Here is a 20,406-nt window from a genome sequence, read left to right on the forward strand (position 1 = left end):
GAACTACTTTACCAGGAACTAAAAGGTTCCTTCAGCCAATGGTTGTCTGCGTTTCCACCGGGGTCTAAAGTACCGCGAAGATTAGGCAATTAGCCCACTGACGTTGTCGTCGGTCCATCTGTCATATGATTTCTTCTGTAACCCCATACTACCACCGAAGTAGCCTACATTATTTTCTAATAACCGGGACAGCCCGGAGGGGTTTATTCCACTTATATACAACGGGTTACCAACAATGACTATATATGGTTACTTTTGTATTTATTGATTTTCATATATCCTCTCAAACACATTCATTAACAGCAGAAAACATGCACACGTTGTAAACAATTTGCTGTTTTATTACTTTCTCGTCGTCAATTCCATATAGGCTAATCGCAAAGGGAAGATTACTAGAATTAACCTGTTATTTTACCCGGATAAAAAGTGCGGAAGGTGATTTCCAGTTTGCTTGTACTGTATCACCAATGTTAATTATGCAGAACTACCGCATACCTCACATAACTGTATCAAACGTTTTGAGTCAATTACAACGGGCTAACAAAGAAAATCCGGAAGAAAATATTCAGCAACCGAATTAATCCGTTTGAATGTTTTGGTAGCCTACGTAATATGCTGTCCCAGCACGAATGCTTTGCATTTTATAAAACGAATACTAAAGCAAGAAAAGAACAGAAGAGCACACGTTATAATTCCAAGACGTTGACAGGCTATAACCAAAAGTAGGCTACTGCGCCGCATAACATACAAATTTGATTTGAAGTTATTATATAAATAAATTGGTTTGCCGCTGCATATTTTCAAACATGGCGGGTAATGGCAGAAAATAAATACAACACAAATGCTACGAGTACTCGACCAATCAGAAGTGTTCAGCGCTGCAAGCTCCACCCAAAAGGTTCCTGTACTTTCGGAAAGTACTACCCCCCGAGCAGGAACGTTTTGGGGGGTAAAACAAAGCCCCCAGAACTAAATTTAGACCCTAGTTCCTGCGGTGGAAACGCACTGAGTTCCTCAAAAGGTTCCTAGTTCCGGGGTATAGTTCCTGCGGTGGAAACGCGGCATTAGTGAAACAGACAGGGGTACACGGAATCTAGCTGTATGCTCACTGCACTTCCCAACCAACACAAAAAAGGCACATTACGCATTTGTATATGATTTTGAGATTGTTATCCACGTTTGGTGGATGCTAAAATCATACAGATTCAAAAAGGTTATTTAAAAAAATTGTTCCTAATGAAAACTCAATGACGAAATCTAAGTTTCAGGGTTTTCTGAGGAATCCGCTTGTGACCACTGAGATGATGTGCAGATAACATCATAGACAGCTGACATCACGACTCTCACACCAGAGGGAGGGGAATCTGGCCGTCACTAACATGATGTAATACTGTATTTTGGATGTACCAAGGAGGGGACACTTTTCCCTCTTCAGTTGACTTTGGTATGGCCAGATAAGTTACTGTGGCCCAACACTATTTCTAAAGAGATTTTCGGTGAATTGGTGGTTTATATTCTGTTGGTTTGTCTGTTCAAAAAGTCATAGAGGGGGGTATATTTTGGGTTTCTTTTTCAATGGGAATTTTGTCTTTAATTCTACTTCTTTGTTGGAGTTGTGTATAACATGGATTAGGCTAATGAAAGTATTTTACTCTTAACTTTGAAAAGGGAATTGTGTCTTTAATTCTACTTCTTTGTTGGAGTTGTGTATAACATGGATTAGGCTAATGAAAGTATTTTACTCTTAACTTTGAAAAGGAAAGTAAATTCCCATTACTAATCACTGAATGCGTGCAGCGTCAGTGCTTCCTTTCTGGTTTCAGAAATGGCTTTCCTTAGAGGATGCTGGACCATGGCTAATGGGGGTCTGTGTGGATGTGGTATTTCATCACATTAGGTTTTGGAAAGGCTTGAATGGTAGCAGAAATGCAGTGATTCCTATGTAGGAGCAGATGTTTCAGTTTGGTTTTGATAAAGGGGATTCTTCTGTAGGAGCAGATATTTCAGTTTGGTGCTGATAAAGGGGGATTCTTATCTAGGCACAGATGTTTCAGTTTGGTGCAGATAAAGCGGGATTCTTCTGTAGGTGTCGAAATTTCAGTTTGGTGCTGATAAAGGGGGGTTCTTCTGTAGGAGCAGATGCTTCAGTTTGGTGCTGATAAAGGGTAGGTCACTACATAAGAGTGGGGAACATTTAGACCTCAGAGTAACCAACAACAGCAATATGGCTGACTGCACTGTGAAGTTCGGTTGCTTTCTACTGTACCTTTTACAGAAGCTAGGAGCATCACAAGCGGGCTAACAAACTTATCAGCTACCAGTAAAAACAGCAACTAGCTACTTTGCTGACTAGGCTATCAGTGATCATTTTTGGCTAGACCGCAACAGTGGGGCCAGCCCTACAACCACGAATGTCTGTGAATGAGTTGTGAAGTTACACCATTGGTCAGCCGGAGAGGTCCAGCCATATACTAGGTTTTGACCTGGTCTTGTTTTTTAAATTAACCAACTAGCTAGACAGCAATGACAGTTAGTTTGCTGGCTACTACTGCCAGGTGTTCAATTAGCCAGTAAACTCTTGTTATTACGATTCTCAAATTAAAATCCACTCTACTCTCAACACAGCACTATTAATATAGCCCACACACAAGGACTCAGATTAAAAACATGAATAGCTCATTCTCTAATTGCACAAGATCCATTACCACATATTCCAGGAAGTAACTACACAGGGGGGCATCCCGATCCTATCAGCGGGAGCCCAGGTGCCCAGAGTGACCGTTTTGCAGCTCTGAGTCTAGTGAGCCTACTGTTCTGTGGTGTTTGCTGGTTAGGAGTGTCAGGGCACCACTCACCTATCTGTCCTGGCACCTCTTTGCCAGTAAAGCGGAGGCAGAGTGTAGCATTGAAGCAGTTGACATGCTGTGAGCCATCGTGACACTCTGGTGCAGTGATGTTAATGGATGTTGGCAGGAAGATGGATACATCCACAGTGATGACTGGTCTGGACCTGGATAAGAAATTAAACAAATAATAACAATTAAGTAATTAATTATAATTATATTTTATAATTATATAAAATAAAAATACTAAACTAAACACTAAAACATATTAAAGAGGGTAATAGGCAGTGTACATTTGGATGAAGAATGGGTAAACAAGAGCTAACAGTTTCCAGGGACTTTAGAGCTCTCAGGTAAATACCCAATCACTAAACAGCAAGTCGGACTATACATACCGGCCTTTGGTATTTCATGAACAAATTTGAGGCTGTTATCTATGTTTTGTATTTTGTCCAATAAAAAGAAAAAGGTGTAACCAAGCATGATATGAAATTATAAGGTGGGTCAGATTGAAACAAACTGAAAGAACTATAAAATACAATGTATGGGTTTCCTATGATTCTGTAAACAGCTGTCCCCAAATATGATATTCTGTGAGAAATGCTTGGAAACTGTAACATAAACCATATTCTGGGCTTCCCATAATAGAGAGAACTGGCTAGTTTGCAAGTCATCATTCAGTAATTAAGTTTAATCAGCTAGCTAGCAGGTGAGTTCTGTTATACATGAGGACAATGTGGCTAGCTTGCTATCTTTGAGGATACATGGACTACAGGGATTTAACAGCTGGGAGGGAAATAACTGGCTAGTGTAAAAACCCTGGTCTTATGCACTAATACAGACACTGCATTTGCCTAAAACCCCAGCTTCCTGTGAGGATAGGTGGAATATGAGCAAGAGAGCTTTCACATACAAGGATCTGCATCTTACAGTAGATCATTACGGCGAAAACTCACCTCAGCAGCACCACATGATCTGACATGAAGGCCCCAATCGTGAGATCTGAAACACACAGCATGCCACAGCCAGGAAGACTCATTACATCCCCTCTCTTCCCATTTAAAAGCTTATGAAAAATGTGAAGGAATGAGAAATGATATCACTCTGATGACTGTATGAAGGTACACATAAAATAAACTGCGGGAAGAAGGGTAAACATCTCATTTTTAAAAAGTCTAATGTCTCCACATTCAGTTTCATCCAGAACAATAAACACAAGTCCAGAACAAAGCTGTTCTGAGATGATACTGGGCCGAAGCCTGAAAGAAATGTGGAATGTTGTAAACAAAATGCCAGAGAATTGCACGACAGCCTGATTTCTTAACAGGGCAAAATGCAAGCTCAAAATGCTGTTGCCATTTTTTGACATGTCGTTTATACTGAGAACTAACACTTGAAGTGAGTCTCCCTCAAGATTTGATTTCAATTGCAATTGTGCATAGTTTCATTTGTCATTAAAACATCAAGGGTTTGCAGAAATAGCAAAGAAACAATCTTGTTGAAATGTGTTCAAAAAGTTCAAAACCAAAGCTGTTTGTGGAACTGAGAACTTGGTTCATTCAAATCAACTTTACTATACCTCACAAAGTAATCAATTCCCCCTATTTTTCCCAGCTCAAATCTCTCTACTACATGACCTGTCACAGGAATCACCACTGCCTTCTTGTCCTGTACACTCTCAGAAAAAAGGTTCTTTGGCTTGTTTCCATAGGGGAACCCTTTTAGTTCTTTTTGGAACCCTGTATGGAAGGTGTTAAAATTGTGAAAGCTCCCAGATTGAACAATTTTTCCAGACAAAAAACCCTTTGCCTAGATAGGGTTCCTTTGTGCAGACACTTTTGGAACACTTTCTTCTGAGAGTGCATATCCTGTGTATTCCTGAATCATGTTCAATCCACTGAATCTTTCCCTGTATTATTTCAAACCTACAGAATCATTCCCTGTGTTTTTTAAAAACTACTAAATCGTTACATTTACTATTACCCACTGAATCATTCCATGCAGTATTTAAAATCAACTCTGAATCACTCCCGTCAATATTTCAAACACACTGAATTATTCCTTTTATTATTTCCAACCCATTAAATCATTCCATGCATTATTTCAAATCAATTGAATAATTACTTTTATTATTTCATAACTGGTTAATCAACAGAAGCACAAAGCAGTGCAGCAGACTTATGGAAAATAGCTATGTCCAATATGGGAGAATTATTATAGACCCTATATCGGTTGTATTTTTACTACGCGCAAGTTTGCGTGAATTTGCTTACATTATCGCATAAATCTCTTATACAGAAAATCAGATAAATAGATGTATCTGCAAATGGCCTATTTACCATACTGTACTGTAAATATAGTAAATATAGCAGGACACATAGCAGGATATGTAGCAGGATGTAAAGGATGATTATGTTCATGCCATCCCCACCTGGATAACCATTTCCATCCATGTCCACTTTGCCAGAAATGGACTGGCCAAACATGCGCAGGCCATGATCAATCCTTCGCCCAGACAGTTTCTGCAAAGGAAACAAGAGCACAGACAGCAAAGGCTTATTCAGAGAGGGGGGAAGCACGAAACAATCTCTCGCTAACAACAACTGGTAACATTTGCTGGGAGGAACTAAGGCAGCGGTAACATGAGAAGCCATGGGCAACTTAAACCCACCCTACCCCCAGGATTGCATCCCACCACTGTGGACCCCTGGTCAAACACAGCTAATGACTATAATAGCTGAGACTTGAATCTGGCATAATTACAGGACCCAGCTTCCCCTTTGAACTGAAACTGCTATGCTTAGTTCTTGTGAATAATTTTAATTAAATAATCTTTCATTTGAATATAAATTAGTCGGGCCCATTGTACCCTCTCAAACCTCTCTTCTCTGTTAGATATAGTTTATATAGGGTAAATAATGAGTGCTCTCTGAGGGCTCAAGGGTAAGTTATGTAGTACCACAAGGACCTGTTGTTTTCTCTGTATATGCTAACCTTTGGAAACATTATAGGCAGACATGGTGCTAACTACCACTGCTATGCAGATCATATGAAGTTGTCCAACTTGCTAAACTGGATGCTTTATGCTTAAAGAAATAAAGGTCTGGATGACACAGTTTTATTTATTGAATTCAGATAAGACATGATAGTAGTAAGGTGGCTTCACTCTCACAGTCAATGCAGTGGTTAAAAACCCAGGAGTGACTATTGACCCACACCTCTCCTTTCAGGCCCACATTAAAACATCTCAAGAGTGGCCATTATCAGCTCAGAAATATATCTAAATTGAGAAATATACTGTCCCTGAATGATGCTGAATAATGGTTCATGCTTTTATAAGCATGATCTTACAGATCTTACTGACCAATACCCTGACACTGCATTTTATTTTAAAAAATCTATCCAAAGCGTAACATAAATTATAAACTTTATTTTCAAATGACAGAGTGTGTTCTAGGAAAACATATCCAAAACTATCTTAAAGGAAGATGCATGTGAATATAGGATCAAAACATTAAATGAGGTATTATAGTGGTGTGGTGCAGAATTCCAGCTATATGCGCTAGTGGAAGTTGCTTGTGCAGAGAGAGACGAGTCACACGGCAGGGCTGGTTACCATGGAATATTTGTTGATGATCCCAGTAGGGTCTCCATGATAAATGTATACTGCTCCCATGTACTCGTCCTCTTTTGGGGCTCCTATGGCCACGTCTAGAAGAGAAACAATCAAAACATATATCGGTGAGTACATAAGAACACTAAATGTAATTTCCTTAAATTTCACAAGCAAGCTTTCCACCCACTTTTGAATTCTGTTTTAAATAAATTTTTGATTACATTAATAGATTCAAATCTGTTTGCTAAAACCCTGACATCTTTATATATAACAATTTTGCTGCTAATGTCCATATCAATTCTGTAAATAAGGAAGAACAGAGGTCCCAGCACCGATCAATGTGGGGATCCATGTCCCACAATAACTTCTGAGATATTATCCTCCTACAGTTATTCACTGTATCAAACCCTACAGCCAGTTTCAAACTTCTCCTGTGATCCTTTTTCAAATACTTTCTGAATTTCATGGAGTAGCATAAGCATGGTTTCAGTCAAACCACTTTGTAGCTTCCTCAAAGACTTTAGGCATGACCCCACCCCCCTTGCAAAAACCATATTGGCTATCCCTTAAGATACGGTCCCTTCCAGCAAATAATTCTAACTTGTCCCCATTCGTAGATTCCAATGATTTACATGAGAGGAATGTTAAAGTAAAAAACCTGTAGTGTCCTAGGTCATTATGGTCACCCTACTAATATATTACCTTTATGACCTTCCTTCCAGTCCTCTGGCATTTCTCTATTTTTTAGAGACTGGACAAAATACCTTCCAGAGGCTTATAAATATTTGTCCAGAGTTCTTATTTCCCCGAGTACACTTGGATATATGCCATCAGGGCCAGATGCCTTATTTTTCTTACATTTTGGAATTGTTTTAGTGTTTTTTCCTTTATCGCAATTTCCTAAAAATATTCTGAATGTTAGCAGTATGTGTAGGCATATTAACCTCTTCTGTTAAGCTTTAAACAAAGTAACTGTTTAGGCAGGGCTAAAAGGGAAGTACTGCAGTACACAGTAGTGTCTGCAGGGATTTGCATTTTCCGTGAGTATGGTGGGTTGCACATTTAGCCAATCAACTTAATTTAAGCACATAGGACCTGAAACACACCAGAAACAAAAGAAAGGGACCCTCAAGGACTGGAGATTGATATCCCTGATTTAGGACATTATTTTGAAAGAATATAATATAAAGCATATTTTATACAATATAAAATCAGTTCTTTACCCCCTACAAACTCAGAGGAAAGCTTGCAAGCTCTGAAAATTATTATATTGTAGTGGCGGCTAGCAAAGTAAAGCCGCATCTTGTACAGTATATAGTCAATGGTTATGTGTGACACTTCCTTGTTCTGGTGTAGCTACTCCAAGATTTGACTGTGACAAAGCCAGTTAGGTTTTGCTGTTATATGTATGGCAGATTTGAATATGGGTGACATGCAGAGGTGGGTAGTAATGCGTTATATTTACTCCGTTACATTTACTTAAGTAACTTTTTGAATAAATTGTACTTGTAAGAGTAGTTTTAATGCAACATACTTTTCACTTTTACTTGAGTATATTTGCGAAGAAAAAATGTTACTTTTACTCCGTTATATTCGGCTACATTCCGCTCGTTACTTTTATTTTTTACCCATTTTTTACTCAATGCACGTTCTGTTTGTTTCATTCTCTCAGAGAGACTTCAGCCAAAGAGGCTGACTGGTCTTTGCTTTGGCTCTGTCACAGCCCCAAATGACTCAGTTTCACCAATCAAACGTAGCCAGTCACAGCACACAGAAGGATGAGTGGGCGACAACAATGGCTGAAACAACGGTGGGTGATTCATAGGAGGCAGAACACCCCTGGCCTCACGTTCAAACTATGTTTTACTTACAGACTACCAAAAACAGTAGTTACATTATGCGCTGCCTTCTTTGTCTGCCTAGAAATGTGGACATTTCAGCCAACAAGAACTCAACTTCGAACTTGAGAAAATATGTGGCGGTAAGTTGTAGGTTAGTTTTGGCTGTGGATAGCTAACTATTTGACTGAGTGGTCATTTATTGTCTTGGACAATCCGTTTGTGAAACATACGCGCATTTGTGATGCCTCGGTACCTTACAAAATAGCTGTGCCTAATACCACACGCCTTGTTTACGCCCTTTTTAGTACAGTCTGGCTTGATTGACAATTAATTTATTCAGTAGGTGAGAGTATAAGCTTTCTAATGATGTATAACATGTCTAATTCTGCTTTTGGAATAGCGTTTTTTAGGTCAGCGTAACCTAAATTTTTCTTATCATCGCATTCACTTATGCATTCACTCACGAAACGTGGTCAACTATTATTCGTAATTTCTTGGGAAATACTATTATTATTGAGGACTTCTCGGCATAGCTAAGCCGCATGTTTGCTGATAGACCTAGCTGACATCGTTTTCTGGAGCAAAACAGAAGCGGATTGAACTGTATTGTTGATTTACTGTCTCTGTCTCCATCTACTGAACACAGATAAGATTTCATCATTGCTATGTAAGTAGGCTATTATTGTTCAAAATACTTCGGTTATATACGTTATTTTTGAAATTGAGTGTGTTTAAATAGGTTACTGGTATTAATGTGGATATTTCACACTGTAATGTAAGCGTTAGTTAGTAGTGTAATAGTTTTTGTGAAGCATGCAACAGTCATGACGTGAGCGCTGGAACATTGCATAGCATTGCATAGCATACATAAAGTTTGTTTACGCTAAACCGGAAGTTCTGCACATATTCCGCGCAAGGCATCATGGGACTTTGGAATATTGTGGATAAGTGCATCATAAGGTACAATAATGGTGCGACAAAGCATTATGTTTTCCCACATATAAAGTTTCTGTTTGAATTTGAGCAGGCTCCTCTTTGTTGTGATGATGAGTCTATTTTAATGGATAAATCCCCTGTAGCCTCATTGATATTTTTTCTGTCAACGGAGGGTTCACCCCAACAAACTGATGAGGTATATAGACTTAATAGAGTACAACAGAAAGCGAAAATCCTCCTCTTCTGACGAACCTCCTGTGTATTGTTTTATTTAAAGGGATATGATTCAGGCCATATTTGAATTTGCACATGGCTGTTTTATATTTTGTTTATTTCTATTGGATAAGCATTTACAATTTTATATTTTGGACATTTGGATTTTTACGTTCATCTTGCTCTGCTTATTTCAACATTAAATCAGATTATATGAAGTAACTCAGTACTTGAGTAGTCTTTTCACAAGATACTTTCTTACTCTTACTAAAGTAATTATTTGGATGATTACTTTTACTTCTACTTGAGTCATTATTATTTTAAAGTAACAATACTTTTACTTGAGTACAGTTTTTGGCTACTCTACCCACCTCTGGAGACAGGTTGTGGATGAAAAGAGTGGACAGCCCACGCTCGCCCAGTTCTCTTAATCATGTGCTTGTTCCAACACAGTAAAATCCTTCCACTTTACCCAAAAAGATTCAAACAATGGGACTTGGCTTAGCAATAAAAACCCTCTTTAATGTTGTTGTTTGTTCTTTATTTCAAAGGATTTAGACTGTTGGTTTAGGCACCATGTATGCCTGTGTATCTGAGTATCCTGCAATTGGCTGCTTTGGCAGAAAATGTAGTTATATGTCCAGTGGGGATGATTATTGATTGTGGGACTGGAGCATTTGTGATGATGAAATTGGCAACTAAAAAAGAGAAATGGAAAAATAACCCAAGTTTGGGGATTTATTGTGAGGATGTGTGAAGTTGTTCATGAATTCTGTCTGTTTGCATGAGGTCAGAAGGTATAGATGTTGATTTTCCTAAGGCCTGAAAGTCTGTGGTCTTTAGCCCATTTTCCACGGCAGGGCCGAACGGTTCTGAGCACGGAGAGGAACGGTTCCAATGGTGTTTCCACCTGGAAACGGTTTGGCGCGGAACGATTACAACCCGTGCCCAGCACGATATTTTCGGCACGGTTAGACAACCGTGCTCAGTGCAGCAGAACCATTCAGGTGGGCAGGCTTAATGACGTATTCACTGATTGGTTTCACATTACATCAGTTTTGTGACTCCGCATACGTCCTCTTCCATAAGCTAGGTCGGTGGAGAAGCTAATATAAATAAAAATGCCAATCAAAAATCGTATTCCGTCATAGCAGCAAGATAAACCCGACAATAGCCCTAAGATACGCTAATACAGCAGTGAAAACGCTGCTCACTGAATAACGAAATAAACGGGACAAAGTTTTAAAAAATGATACCATGTCATTCTACAGTCAATATCTGGGACTAAATATTGAATAAATACATAACCTTAAAATTTGGTTTTACGCATACAGATGTGCCTTTTGAGACTCCGTGGTCATATATTGTCTTGGACAATCCGTTTGTGAAATATATTTCGCATATTTGTGATGCCTGGTTACGTTCAAAATTGCTGTGCATCATTTACGGCGTTGTCGCCCTTTTTAGTACAGTCTGGCTTGATTGACAATACATTTATTCAGTAGGTGAGAGTATAAGCTTTCTAACATGCATAACATGTCTAATTTTGCTTTTGTAATACCGTTTTATACGTCCGCGTAACCGCAAATTTTCTTATCATCACATTCACTTACGCATTCACTCTGTGGTAGCAGTAGTAAAAAGACGCTGCGCCTAACGAAACATTGTTAACGATTTTTCGTAATTTCTTGGAAAATACTATTATTATTGAGGACTTCTGGGCATAGTTAAACCATAGATTTGCTGATAGATCTATCTGACATCGTTTTCTGGAGAAAAACAGAAGCGGATTGAACTTGTTGATTTACTGTGTCTGTCTCCATCTACTGAACACAGATAAAATTTCATCTTTACTATGTAAGTATTAGGCTACTGCTCAAAATATTTCGGTTATACACGTTATTTTTGGATTGAGTGTCTTTAAATAGGTTAGTGGTATTATATAATGTGGATATTTCACACTGTAATGTAAGTGTTAGTTAGTAGTGTAATAGTTTTTGTGATGCATGCAACAGTGATGGTCAGTGGAGGATACGCTAAAAAGAGAAACTAAAAACAGACCAAAATACACAGAATCATCGTCCGTTTCGTCAGCCAACAAAACATAACATAACAAAAATAAAACAGTATGGGGAGTGACGACAACAACTGGCGCATATTTAATACATTCACAACAGGACGCTGTCACTGGTCCACCGCGTCACTTGCTCTCCTCACTAGTTTTTTTTAGATACTTCCTAGTCCTGGTTTTAGCAGCCCGGTGGTGGAAACAGAAATGGTAACCATTCCCATGAGTACAGAGCAGCGCGGAATGGCACGGAGTGGGCCTGGTAATGGTTCGGCCCAACGGTGGAAAAGCGCCTATTGTGGTAACCATGAAAAGCACCAAGCGGTGCTGAATAGGTATGGGACATGCTGCCATAACTTGGCGGGACAGCATACCTGCCATCCCAATAAAAGTTGTGTGAAGCATTCACTCACCCTGATAACCATCATCATCAATGTCCCCCAGTGAAGTGATGCACTCCCCAAAATGGGCATTGTAAGCATTATCGCCTTTCAAGGCCTCCATCTCTTCCATCAGACCCTGCCAGATACACAGAACAAGGAGCTCATGCAACAGGATCACATGATCTTCCATCTTCTAGCAAAAAGGATATGTCTGCATCTCCTGGAAAAACACAAGTATTCACACAAAGCTTGTTTAATGGATTAGTCACTCAAAATATTTGTGAATCATATCCTAGTGACCTACTTACCTTGCACTACTTATAAACTCAGTTGATGTTAGAATTATATCTAACTTTGAGCAGCCTTAAACCAAAGACATACTGAGAACAATAATAACTGTAATAATAAATATGCATAATTCCCTAGCTAGTTAGACCATGATGATAACAGGTATGACCTGACAAAAGATATCATTTGGATTATATAAACTATTTTTACTTTATTTAGAGCTGCAACATATGTCTACAAAATCACTGCTATATTTAGAAGTTCATAAAAAAGCACAGGTCTTAAATAGAAGCTATAAAATTATCAATAGTAATTATTAGCCTTACTGGACCCTGACACAATGATTAAGATATCTACAGCAATAAAATCAAAATACAATATAAGTGGAGATGGGCATACCATAGTGAGAACTCTAAAACATAGAAAAATAGATTCATGAGAAGTAATGAAAGTCATAGAGACAAGTATGGTGGAATTTAAAAAATGAATCCCTTAACAAACAATTTAGCAAACAACAACTGTTAAATAAATAAAACTAATGAGATATTGATTGATTATTAGAGAAAGATCATATCATATATCAAGAGTGAGGACTCACATTGCCCCTGCTAAGGTAGATGGAGACCTGTCCCTCATCCCGAACCTCACTGTGCATGGGCGCCCCCACCAGCAGGTCCGACAGCCCATCCCGGTTCAGATCAACTGCACATAATGAGGAGCCAAAGTAAGAGCCCATCTGGAACCAAGTCGAGCCACAAAAGAGCATTCTGTCAGAGTACATCACCATAAATCCCCACACAAGCCCATATCATTATTCTGAAGTGTTTATCGGCAGAGTTTTACTATTACCCTCTAAAACAACTGCATGCTTCAGTGCTTTCCTTAAAATTTATTTCGTAATGGGGATTATAATCCTGCAGTCTCTGAATTACAAGATCAGGTTTCTACCCGCTCTAAACCACTGCCAAGTTCCATTAAATGCTAGTAAGTTCAAAAAATTATTATAAATATTCTAAATGTTTTGTGAAACATAGATAAGTATTATAAATATTATAAATTCTTTTCAGAACTAACTAATATGTGTTAAGAGCTACAAATGATTAGAAACATAAATGCTTTAATGCACTTTAGGTGGAGAGAAAGCAGCATGCATTCTTTGATACTATGACGCCATTTCAAAGAATTTGATTGTAGTAGAAACACATTTCTGGCTAGACCCTCAGCCACATTAAAGGGATAGTTCACTTTCTGGAATTTTTAAATATTAGTTCAGTTTCAGTGTATGTTTTCAATTAGTCCAAACAGTTTTTGTGTGCACTGAAGGATATTTACTGAAGGAGTTACTTACTTAAGTTTCAGATGACCAGCCAGCTTTACAATGGCTAGTATAGGGGCATCAACTGGTTTTCAGTTTAAAGCAAGAAAATACACATCAAGAAACTCCAAAGCAGTATGTACAATGACCTTATTTTCCAGAGGATATTCACAAGAGCACATTTTCAGTATTTATTCACAATTATAAACATAAAAATCCACTTTCCTTCTCAGTTCAAAAGCTGTTCAAAGGTAAGTTCTTCAATGACCAGAGAGGCATGGTTTTAATACAGCTGGCCTGGCCAAGGAGTAGTCCAGGGCTGCCCAACCCAGTTTCTGGAAATTTACCATCCTGTAGGTTTTCACTCCAGCCCCAAAAAAAGCACACCTAGAGACCTCATTCAACTGCTATTTAGTAGAATTAGGTGTGCCAAATTAGGGTTGAAATGAAAACCTATGATAGATCTCCAGGAACAGAGCCAGACAGCCCTGGAGTAGCTGATAATGCTGCCTGTATCATTACATGCCTAAGTTAGCCAAACTAATTATACATTGAAATTGAAACACTACAAAGCACATATGACAGAAGGACTGCCTCTACACAATGCCTCATCATCTGAAGAACATTTTAGCTATGCTGCCTAATGTTATAAATTTTAGTCTGAACTCAAATGAGTCTGAGCCTGAATGAGAAGCTGCAACAGATAGAGACCAAAAAGCCAGATGGAAAAACTAGCCTGCTGACATTCCATTTGAGGACAGCTAGCCACACCTTCAGTTGAATTGGGTTACTTAGAGGTCATTGAGTTAAGTGACATGAAGATGGTTTTTGTACATTTTCCCCACAAGTTGGAATACAAATACCACAAAATCTTTTCTGTCCTGTCAATTGTTGCTTCTCTGAGGCATTTCTCTGTAATACTGTTGATGCAGGAAGCTGCACCACTTTCACACATGCACATCCTCTGGAGGAAAAACATCACTGTACAAGCTGCTTTGAAGTTACTTTGAAGTATTTTCCTTTTATAAACCAGTTTATGCACATATGCCCACCATCAGAAGACTGGCAGGCCATCGGAAACTTCTATAAGTATCTCAAGTATCCTTCATTGTCTGGGCCAATCAGGAACATGAACTAAAACTGAAATTACATTAAAACAAACTCAGTACATGAACTATCCATTAAGGAATCTCAACACCTACCATTTTCCCTGAAGCTTGAAAAATTTTCACGAGAGATCCACTCTCAATTTTGAAAATGTAGACCTAGAAGATGGAAGAACGGTGTGATGTAATTGCCCTTGTCAGTAGTAGTGTTCTTTACTTCTAGCCAAACAAACAAAAATAAATCTTCTTTCATTATTGTTCCATGTAATGATACTACCAAGGTAAATACCTAGGTAAATTCCTTAACTAAATAATTGTAGAATAGTTACTACCTTTCCTTCTCCCCCATCTTGTGGCGCCCCTCCCACAACATCAGTGGCTGTGGGTGAAGAGAAGTGACCAGCTGTCACTGCATATCCTATGGAAAATGAGATGAGAAAGTGAGAGACTGTATTTTAACTGATAATATCCTACCAGAACTGAGAGAATAAGAGTGAGAGAGATTGTGTATGTGAGGCAGAAAAGAGAGAAATAAAGAGAGAGTGCATGTGCTTGTACGTGTGTGTACATGTGTGCCTGTGTGTATGCATATATGCATATATGCAAATGTGTGTGTGTGTCTGTGTGTGTGTATCTGATTCAGCATTTTAAATAGTGGCAAAACAGGAACAAAAGACCCCTTGTCATACTCCCAGGAAGTAACTCCTTGTGTGAAATTAGATTTAGAAAAGCAATCTGATGTTACATGAAGTTGTGACAACTCATGAGTGCCTGCAGCAGACACAAAATAAGTGGGCTGGTTCCACACACTGAAAGTAATAACTGAATGCATGTAAGAGCTAGATGGTCATGCTAGGATCTGAATTTTAAGTTGAAAGTAATTGGTTATTGACAATACAGTACAAGACTGTAAAATATCAGCAAACTGTAGAATGTACACCAATCTTAGCTGTGATTTCGGATAGGCCAGGTTTGAGTTTCTTTAAGAAAAAACATTATACCTTCTTTATCTCAGGAAAATCATAATCATACCTACGTGTTTTCCATGCATGGACCTAGTACAGTTGATTTTTCACTTGAACATCAAAGCCCCAGCATAACCCAACTCTAAATGAGTTGTGCTCCATCAAAGCCCTAACATAACAAATAGTCTTTGGGGATTGCAAAGCCAAATGGCATTTTTTATCGTCCATTAAAAACACCAGTTTGATATATACGTACTAATCATATACTAACTGTACAAATTCTGTGTTAAATTGGCCGCACTTTAAAGGTTCAGGTAACCGAAATCTGTGAATTCTTTGCTGGTGTGTTGTTTTCATACTTTTATGCATTCACAAACAGCCGCTAAATATTTTTAAATGATTCTTGCAAAAAAAAAAAGTATAAAAGCCTGTGCTGAAATCGGCTTGCTTTCCCCCAAATGCCAGGTTTTCATTGGGTGGGGTTAACTGCGTGTTAGTTACGTAACAAAAGTTATGTAAAGTCCAGTGAAATCTTTTCTATATGTAATATGTAAATGACGCTCTTACCACTTTTGTTCCCGATAAGGCAAGCTAAGCTGAAACTGCTTAAGCATTTCCCTATCTCTGGATGTGGAGAAAGCAGTACACTATTTCAAGCTTCTCTAACCAGTACTAGCCAAGCAGTCCCTCAGTCAGCAGCTGAAGAAGTTTTAGCTTCTTTCACAGAAAGATTATGTCACCCTTATCTCTGGAGAATTTAAACCAGAGTCTTCCTATTGCAGCTCAACCTGGGCGTTTTCAGGGTAAAAAAAACCTAAAATGGCAGTTGGCTTTTGATGAAGCCAACACCAATTACCAACTTCTTGCTCCATAATCAGACTACAGGAAATGGCTAGTCATGACTTACTTTTGCTACAGAACACCCAGTAAATCTGTAGTGTGCACTGTGCTTGCACCTGAGTTTACTTATGTTTTGTTCTTTTATCATTATAGTACTCATTGTTCAGATGAATCAAATACAAATGCGCCATTAACTGACTAAATAGTCTGTACATAGTTGGGTAATCAGACACAGTGTATTATATGTATGACATATGTGCATTAATATCAAAATATTTATGAGCACAGACTCCATTAGGTACAGCCATCTGCTCTATTAACTTTGATTTTACAAGATGAAAGACTGAATATAAATGGCTAACTTAATATACATCAATATTTTCCTGAGAAAATGTCAGAAAGCTTAAGAAAGATTTGCACAGTGGCTTCCATCTTACCTAGATAACTGTATCTGTGGGAGTTCACTCCATCATTGTTGAGGTTGTATGATGTGCTTGAGGTCAAGTTGAAGACCTTGACTGTTCCAGTCCAGTAGTATGATCCTGGGGCACCCATCACCACCAGCTCCTAAAATGCACCAGAGGGATTACCTGGCATCAGTTTCCTTGTCTCTTATCAGGAACAGCAGCGGACAGACAGACACTGGAGGACCCAGCCTCTCAGGACTATACTTTTTGTATAAAAACCACATTTATTTAACTTTTTATTAATAGTTATTTATAAAAAGGTTGCTTTTGGGAAGTAATAGATTAATATAATAGGTCAGTGTATAGTGACTGCCCTTTAACTGGCAGCCCTGGAGTGGATGTAGAAATGCCATGTATGGCTTGGTGTGCTTCAACTGAGTGGATAGGATAAAATCTGGTCCAATTAGAATCCACTGAAGGATTCATTGTGTTGTCAAATGCTTCAGGGGCACAAGTCCCACACTGCCTGTCCAGCAAGGACTCGGTTTGTCGGATTTATGGCACTTCCTTCCCACGCGTGGTACTATGGGAGAAGAACATGGTAGTTCTGGTTAGCCAGAGGCCACAAACTACTCTGTGTTCTCTGCCCATGGCCACACTTAAAGACTCAGTGCCAAGGCCGCCTTTGATCCTACAATATGTGCTGACATACAACTCCAGGTTGTAAATACATGTTTATTACCCAACTTCCATATTATTGCTAAAGGGATCAATGAGAATTTTGCAGACTGTAATTTGAGATGCTGCTGAATAATAAGGCTCCAGTGGCTAGAGGATTATGTGATGAGAGCAATGGTTTTCATCTGAAACAACTACAAGTAGCTGTTCTTCACTACTGTTCATCACTCTGAATAAGAGTGTCTGCCAAATAATTGTAATGTAATGGAACATTACTTAGACACTGAAGTGCGCAATGCACTTAAACATATAACAGGCTAAATTATCGGATGTCCATTTTACCTTTCAGTTAATGTTGCACTTCTGTTCATTACATACTTCAGTCCAAAGCACATATCTCACATTTCAACACAATGTGCCACTTTCAAGGATCTAAAACTTCAGTAAAACGTGTCTTAAACCCTTGTTTTATTTTCTTACTTGTATTGCTGTTTATCACCATTTTATAATAAACAAGGAAAGAGGTCACTAATTTGTGATGTTGTTGTATGGACAAAAATGTTGAAGATCATAGCAGTTGTAGATTGCTAGATTGCAGTTCTAGATTGCTGAACTGCAATCTAGGGGGTATTAGCCTGGTTACAGATGAAAAATAAACCTGGTTCTGTTGTTGTTGGCATTCTTCCAAATATCAACTACCAGATTTTTCATAAAAACACGTTTTGAATTTCTGTCCAATCTCTCGCCCTAATCATACCCCCTATTGGGCTTGCATGGAGACAGGTTTCCTCATGAATCAGTCCTCTGTCCAAAGGGAATGGCCCTTTAGTGTCATACCTAATATCAGATGTTAGTGTAACTAAAAACAGGGTAAGGGCAGGCAGATGTGGTGTATCTAGAAGGAAGACTGATGCTGTGTTGAAAAAAGGAACATGTACTGCGCAACTCGCCCCCACGATGCTCTGCTCCCTTAGGGCGTTGTACATTTTGGAAAGGTTGGAAAACATCAGTGAACTCATTTCCTCACAGCTCTACAGTTGTGCTCTACGGAACCTCACAGGAAGTGAGACCCCTCCTTCCTCCCTGTGGTGGGGATCACCATGGCGATGTGCCCAGAACTGTGCCTGGTGCTGGCAGGTGACTAGGTAATGCTCAGGCAGCTGGATGCAAGCTTATGTCTCTCTGAGCTTATGGATAATATTAAATCAACTCCAGGTTCTCAGAGTATTAGAGTGACAGTACATTCACAAAGAAATAATAATCTCTCAACATATATATATATATATATATTTAGTGGCATTCGATTAATCAGAGAAGCAAATTGGTCTCAGCAATGGTGGCTGGTGGAGAGAGCACACACACCTTGCTTGCGCTGGCTTAAAGGTGTGTTTCTCCCCACAGTTCTGGGCTGAGACCGGGAGTACACACCGAGAGAGCAAGTTGGTGGTGGAGATTATGTTTGTCCCAGCACAACAAGAAAGTGAACCAGCAGCTGGAAAGCTGCAGGAGCTGGTTAGCTAAAAAGTGGGCCAGTTATGAACGATGAGCCAAAAGGCTGCCATTCAGTTTTGTTCTTTTTCTTTCCCAAACATGAGGGGAAGGTGAGATGTTTTTTTTTCTGTAGTGTTGGTTTGCTCTCTCTCTCCATGCGGCAACCAACGGTGTTATCTGAAACTGCTGCACCTCCCTTCCAGGGGTGTCACACATATGACCAAAAGTACGTGGACTCTCCTTGGTCTGGGGCTGTTTCTCATGTTTTGAGATAGGCGTCTTAGTTCCAGAGAAGGATAATCTCAATGCTACAGCATACAATTACATTCTTGATGAAAAGTTTGGGGAAGCCCTTTCCTGTTTCAGCATAGCAATGCCCCCAGGCACACAGCGAAGTCCATATAGATGGGGTTTTGTTGAGAATGGTGTGGAAGGACTTCACTGGCCTGCAGTCCTCATTTTTCTTTTATGTTGATATTACATTTAAACTATTACATGTTACATTTATTATGACAGAAAGAGAAACCGTTGCAAAATATTGCATTAATCGTCAAACCAAGTTTACATATGCTGTGTTTCAATAATTTGTGCCAGTACTGTACATATACATACAATTATTGCACTAATTAATAATTTTGTGTCTATAAAAATATTTTGACACAAGCACAAATTTATTAAAAATTGCCCCTATGTGTTGATATTACATTTTAAATCCACTATGACTATGAAATAATATATATCAAGTAATATACACCCTACACAGTCACAATCTCTCAAATGCACAGATCATTTTGTGAAGAACATAATAAACTAATTCAAAATGAACAGTGGGAAAATGTCCAATTCACCAGAGCTGCATCTTTCAATCAAGAGACCACGTTTACAAGACCTGTTTAAAAACAGAAAGCTTACAACTGACAGGAAGTAACTTTGTGTTCTGGTGTAGGCACAATGTCCATGAACAGTGAGGTTGTGCAGACAAAGAAGAGGTATCTAGTAAGCAGTAGATAAGTTACTGACCTCAGTAAATACTCCTGCTATCCCAGCCTGACATGAGCCATGTTCTTCTCCATATGTTTTCTTATAGTCTAAAACAAAAAAAACAAACCACAAATTATTTCATTGTGTACTTTGCCAGCATCCATGAGCCAACATTTACTGGATCCCTGTATGTGTTTCATATGGTGTTAGTCAAGTCACTGCCGCATCAACAAGGAAATCAGGCAGTTGAGAACAGAACTCTAATACAGCACTGGAGTAGGAGTACACCATTGAAAAGAAGCTCACACTGGGGGACATGCTAACTCTTATGTTACAGAAAATATTGGACTTGGATTGACACAAAGTGTAATTATTTATGGAATGCACCACTGCCCTGAAACTGGTCCCCCGAAAAGGGCTGTATGGGCCTCACAG

At 38.9% G+C, this 20,406-nt stretch overlaps 1 protein-coding gene across 1 annotated transcript in view; it reads right to left on the minus strand.

The window, feature by feature from the left end:
* itga9 (integrin, alpha 9) overlaps positions 1–20,406 on the minus strand; it is a 130,683-nt gene that overhangs the window by 92,313 nt on the left and 17,964 nt on the right. The window contains exons 5-14 of the mRNA XM_064337558.1: positions 20,011–20,078; positions 16,852–16,981; positions 14,942–15,027; positions 14,706–14,768; positions 12,787–12,924; positions 11,931–12,036; positions 6,460–6,554; positions 5,275–5,365; positions 3,800–3,845; positions 2,856–3,010 (exon numbers count right to left, since the gene is read on the minus strand). Coding sequence (XP_064193628.1) covers positions 2,856–3,010; positions 3,800–3,845; positions 5,275–5,365; positions 6,460–6,554; positions 11,931–12,036; positions 12,787–12,924; positions 14,706–14,768; positions 14,942–15,027; positions 16,852–16,981; positions 20,011–20,078 — 978 coding nt within the window. The remainder of the gene's footprint in view (positions 1–2,855; positions 3,011–3,799; positions 3,846–5,274; positions 5,366–6,459; positions 6,555–11,930; positions 12,037–12,786; positions 12,925–14,705; positions 14,769–14,941; positions 15,028–16,851; positions 16,982–20,010; positions 20,079–20,406) is intronic.

Source organism: Anguilla rostrata, chromosome 1, assembly GCF_018555375.3.
Source record: "Anguilla rostrata isolate EN2019 chromosome 1, ASM1855537v3, whole genome shotgun sequence".
Lineage (NCBI taxonomy): Eukaryota > Metazoa > Chordata > Actinopteri > Anguilliformes > Anguillidae > Anguilla > Anguilla rostrata.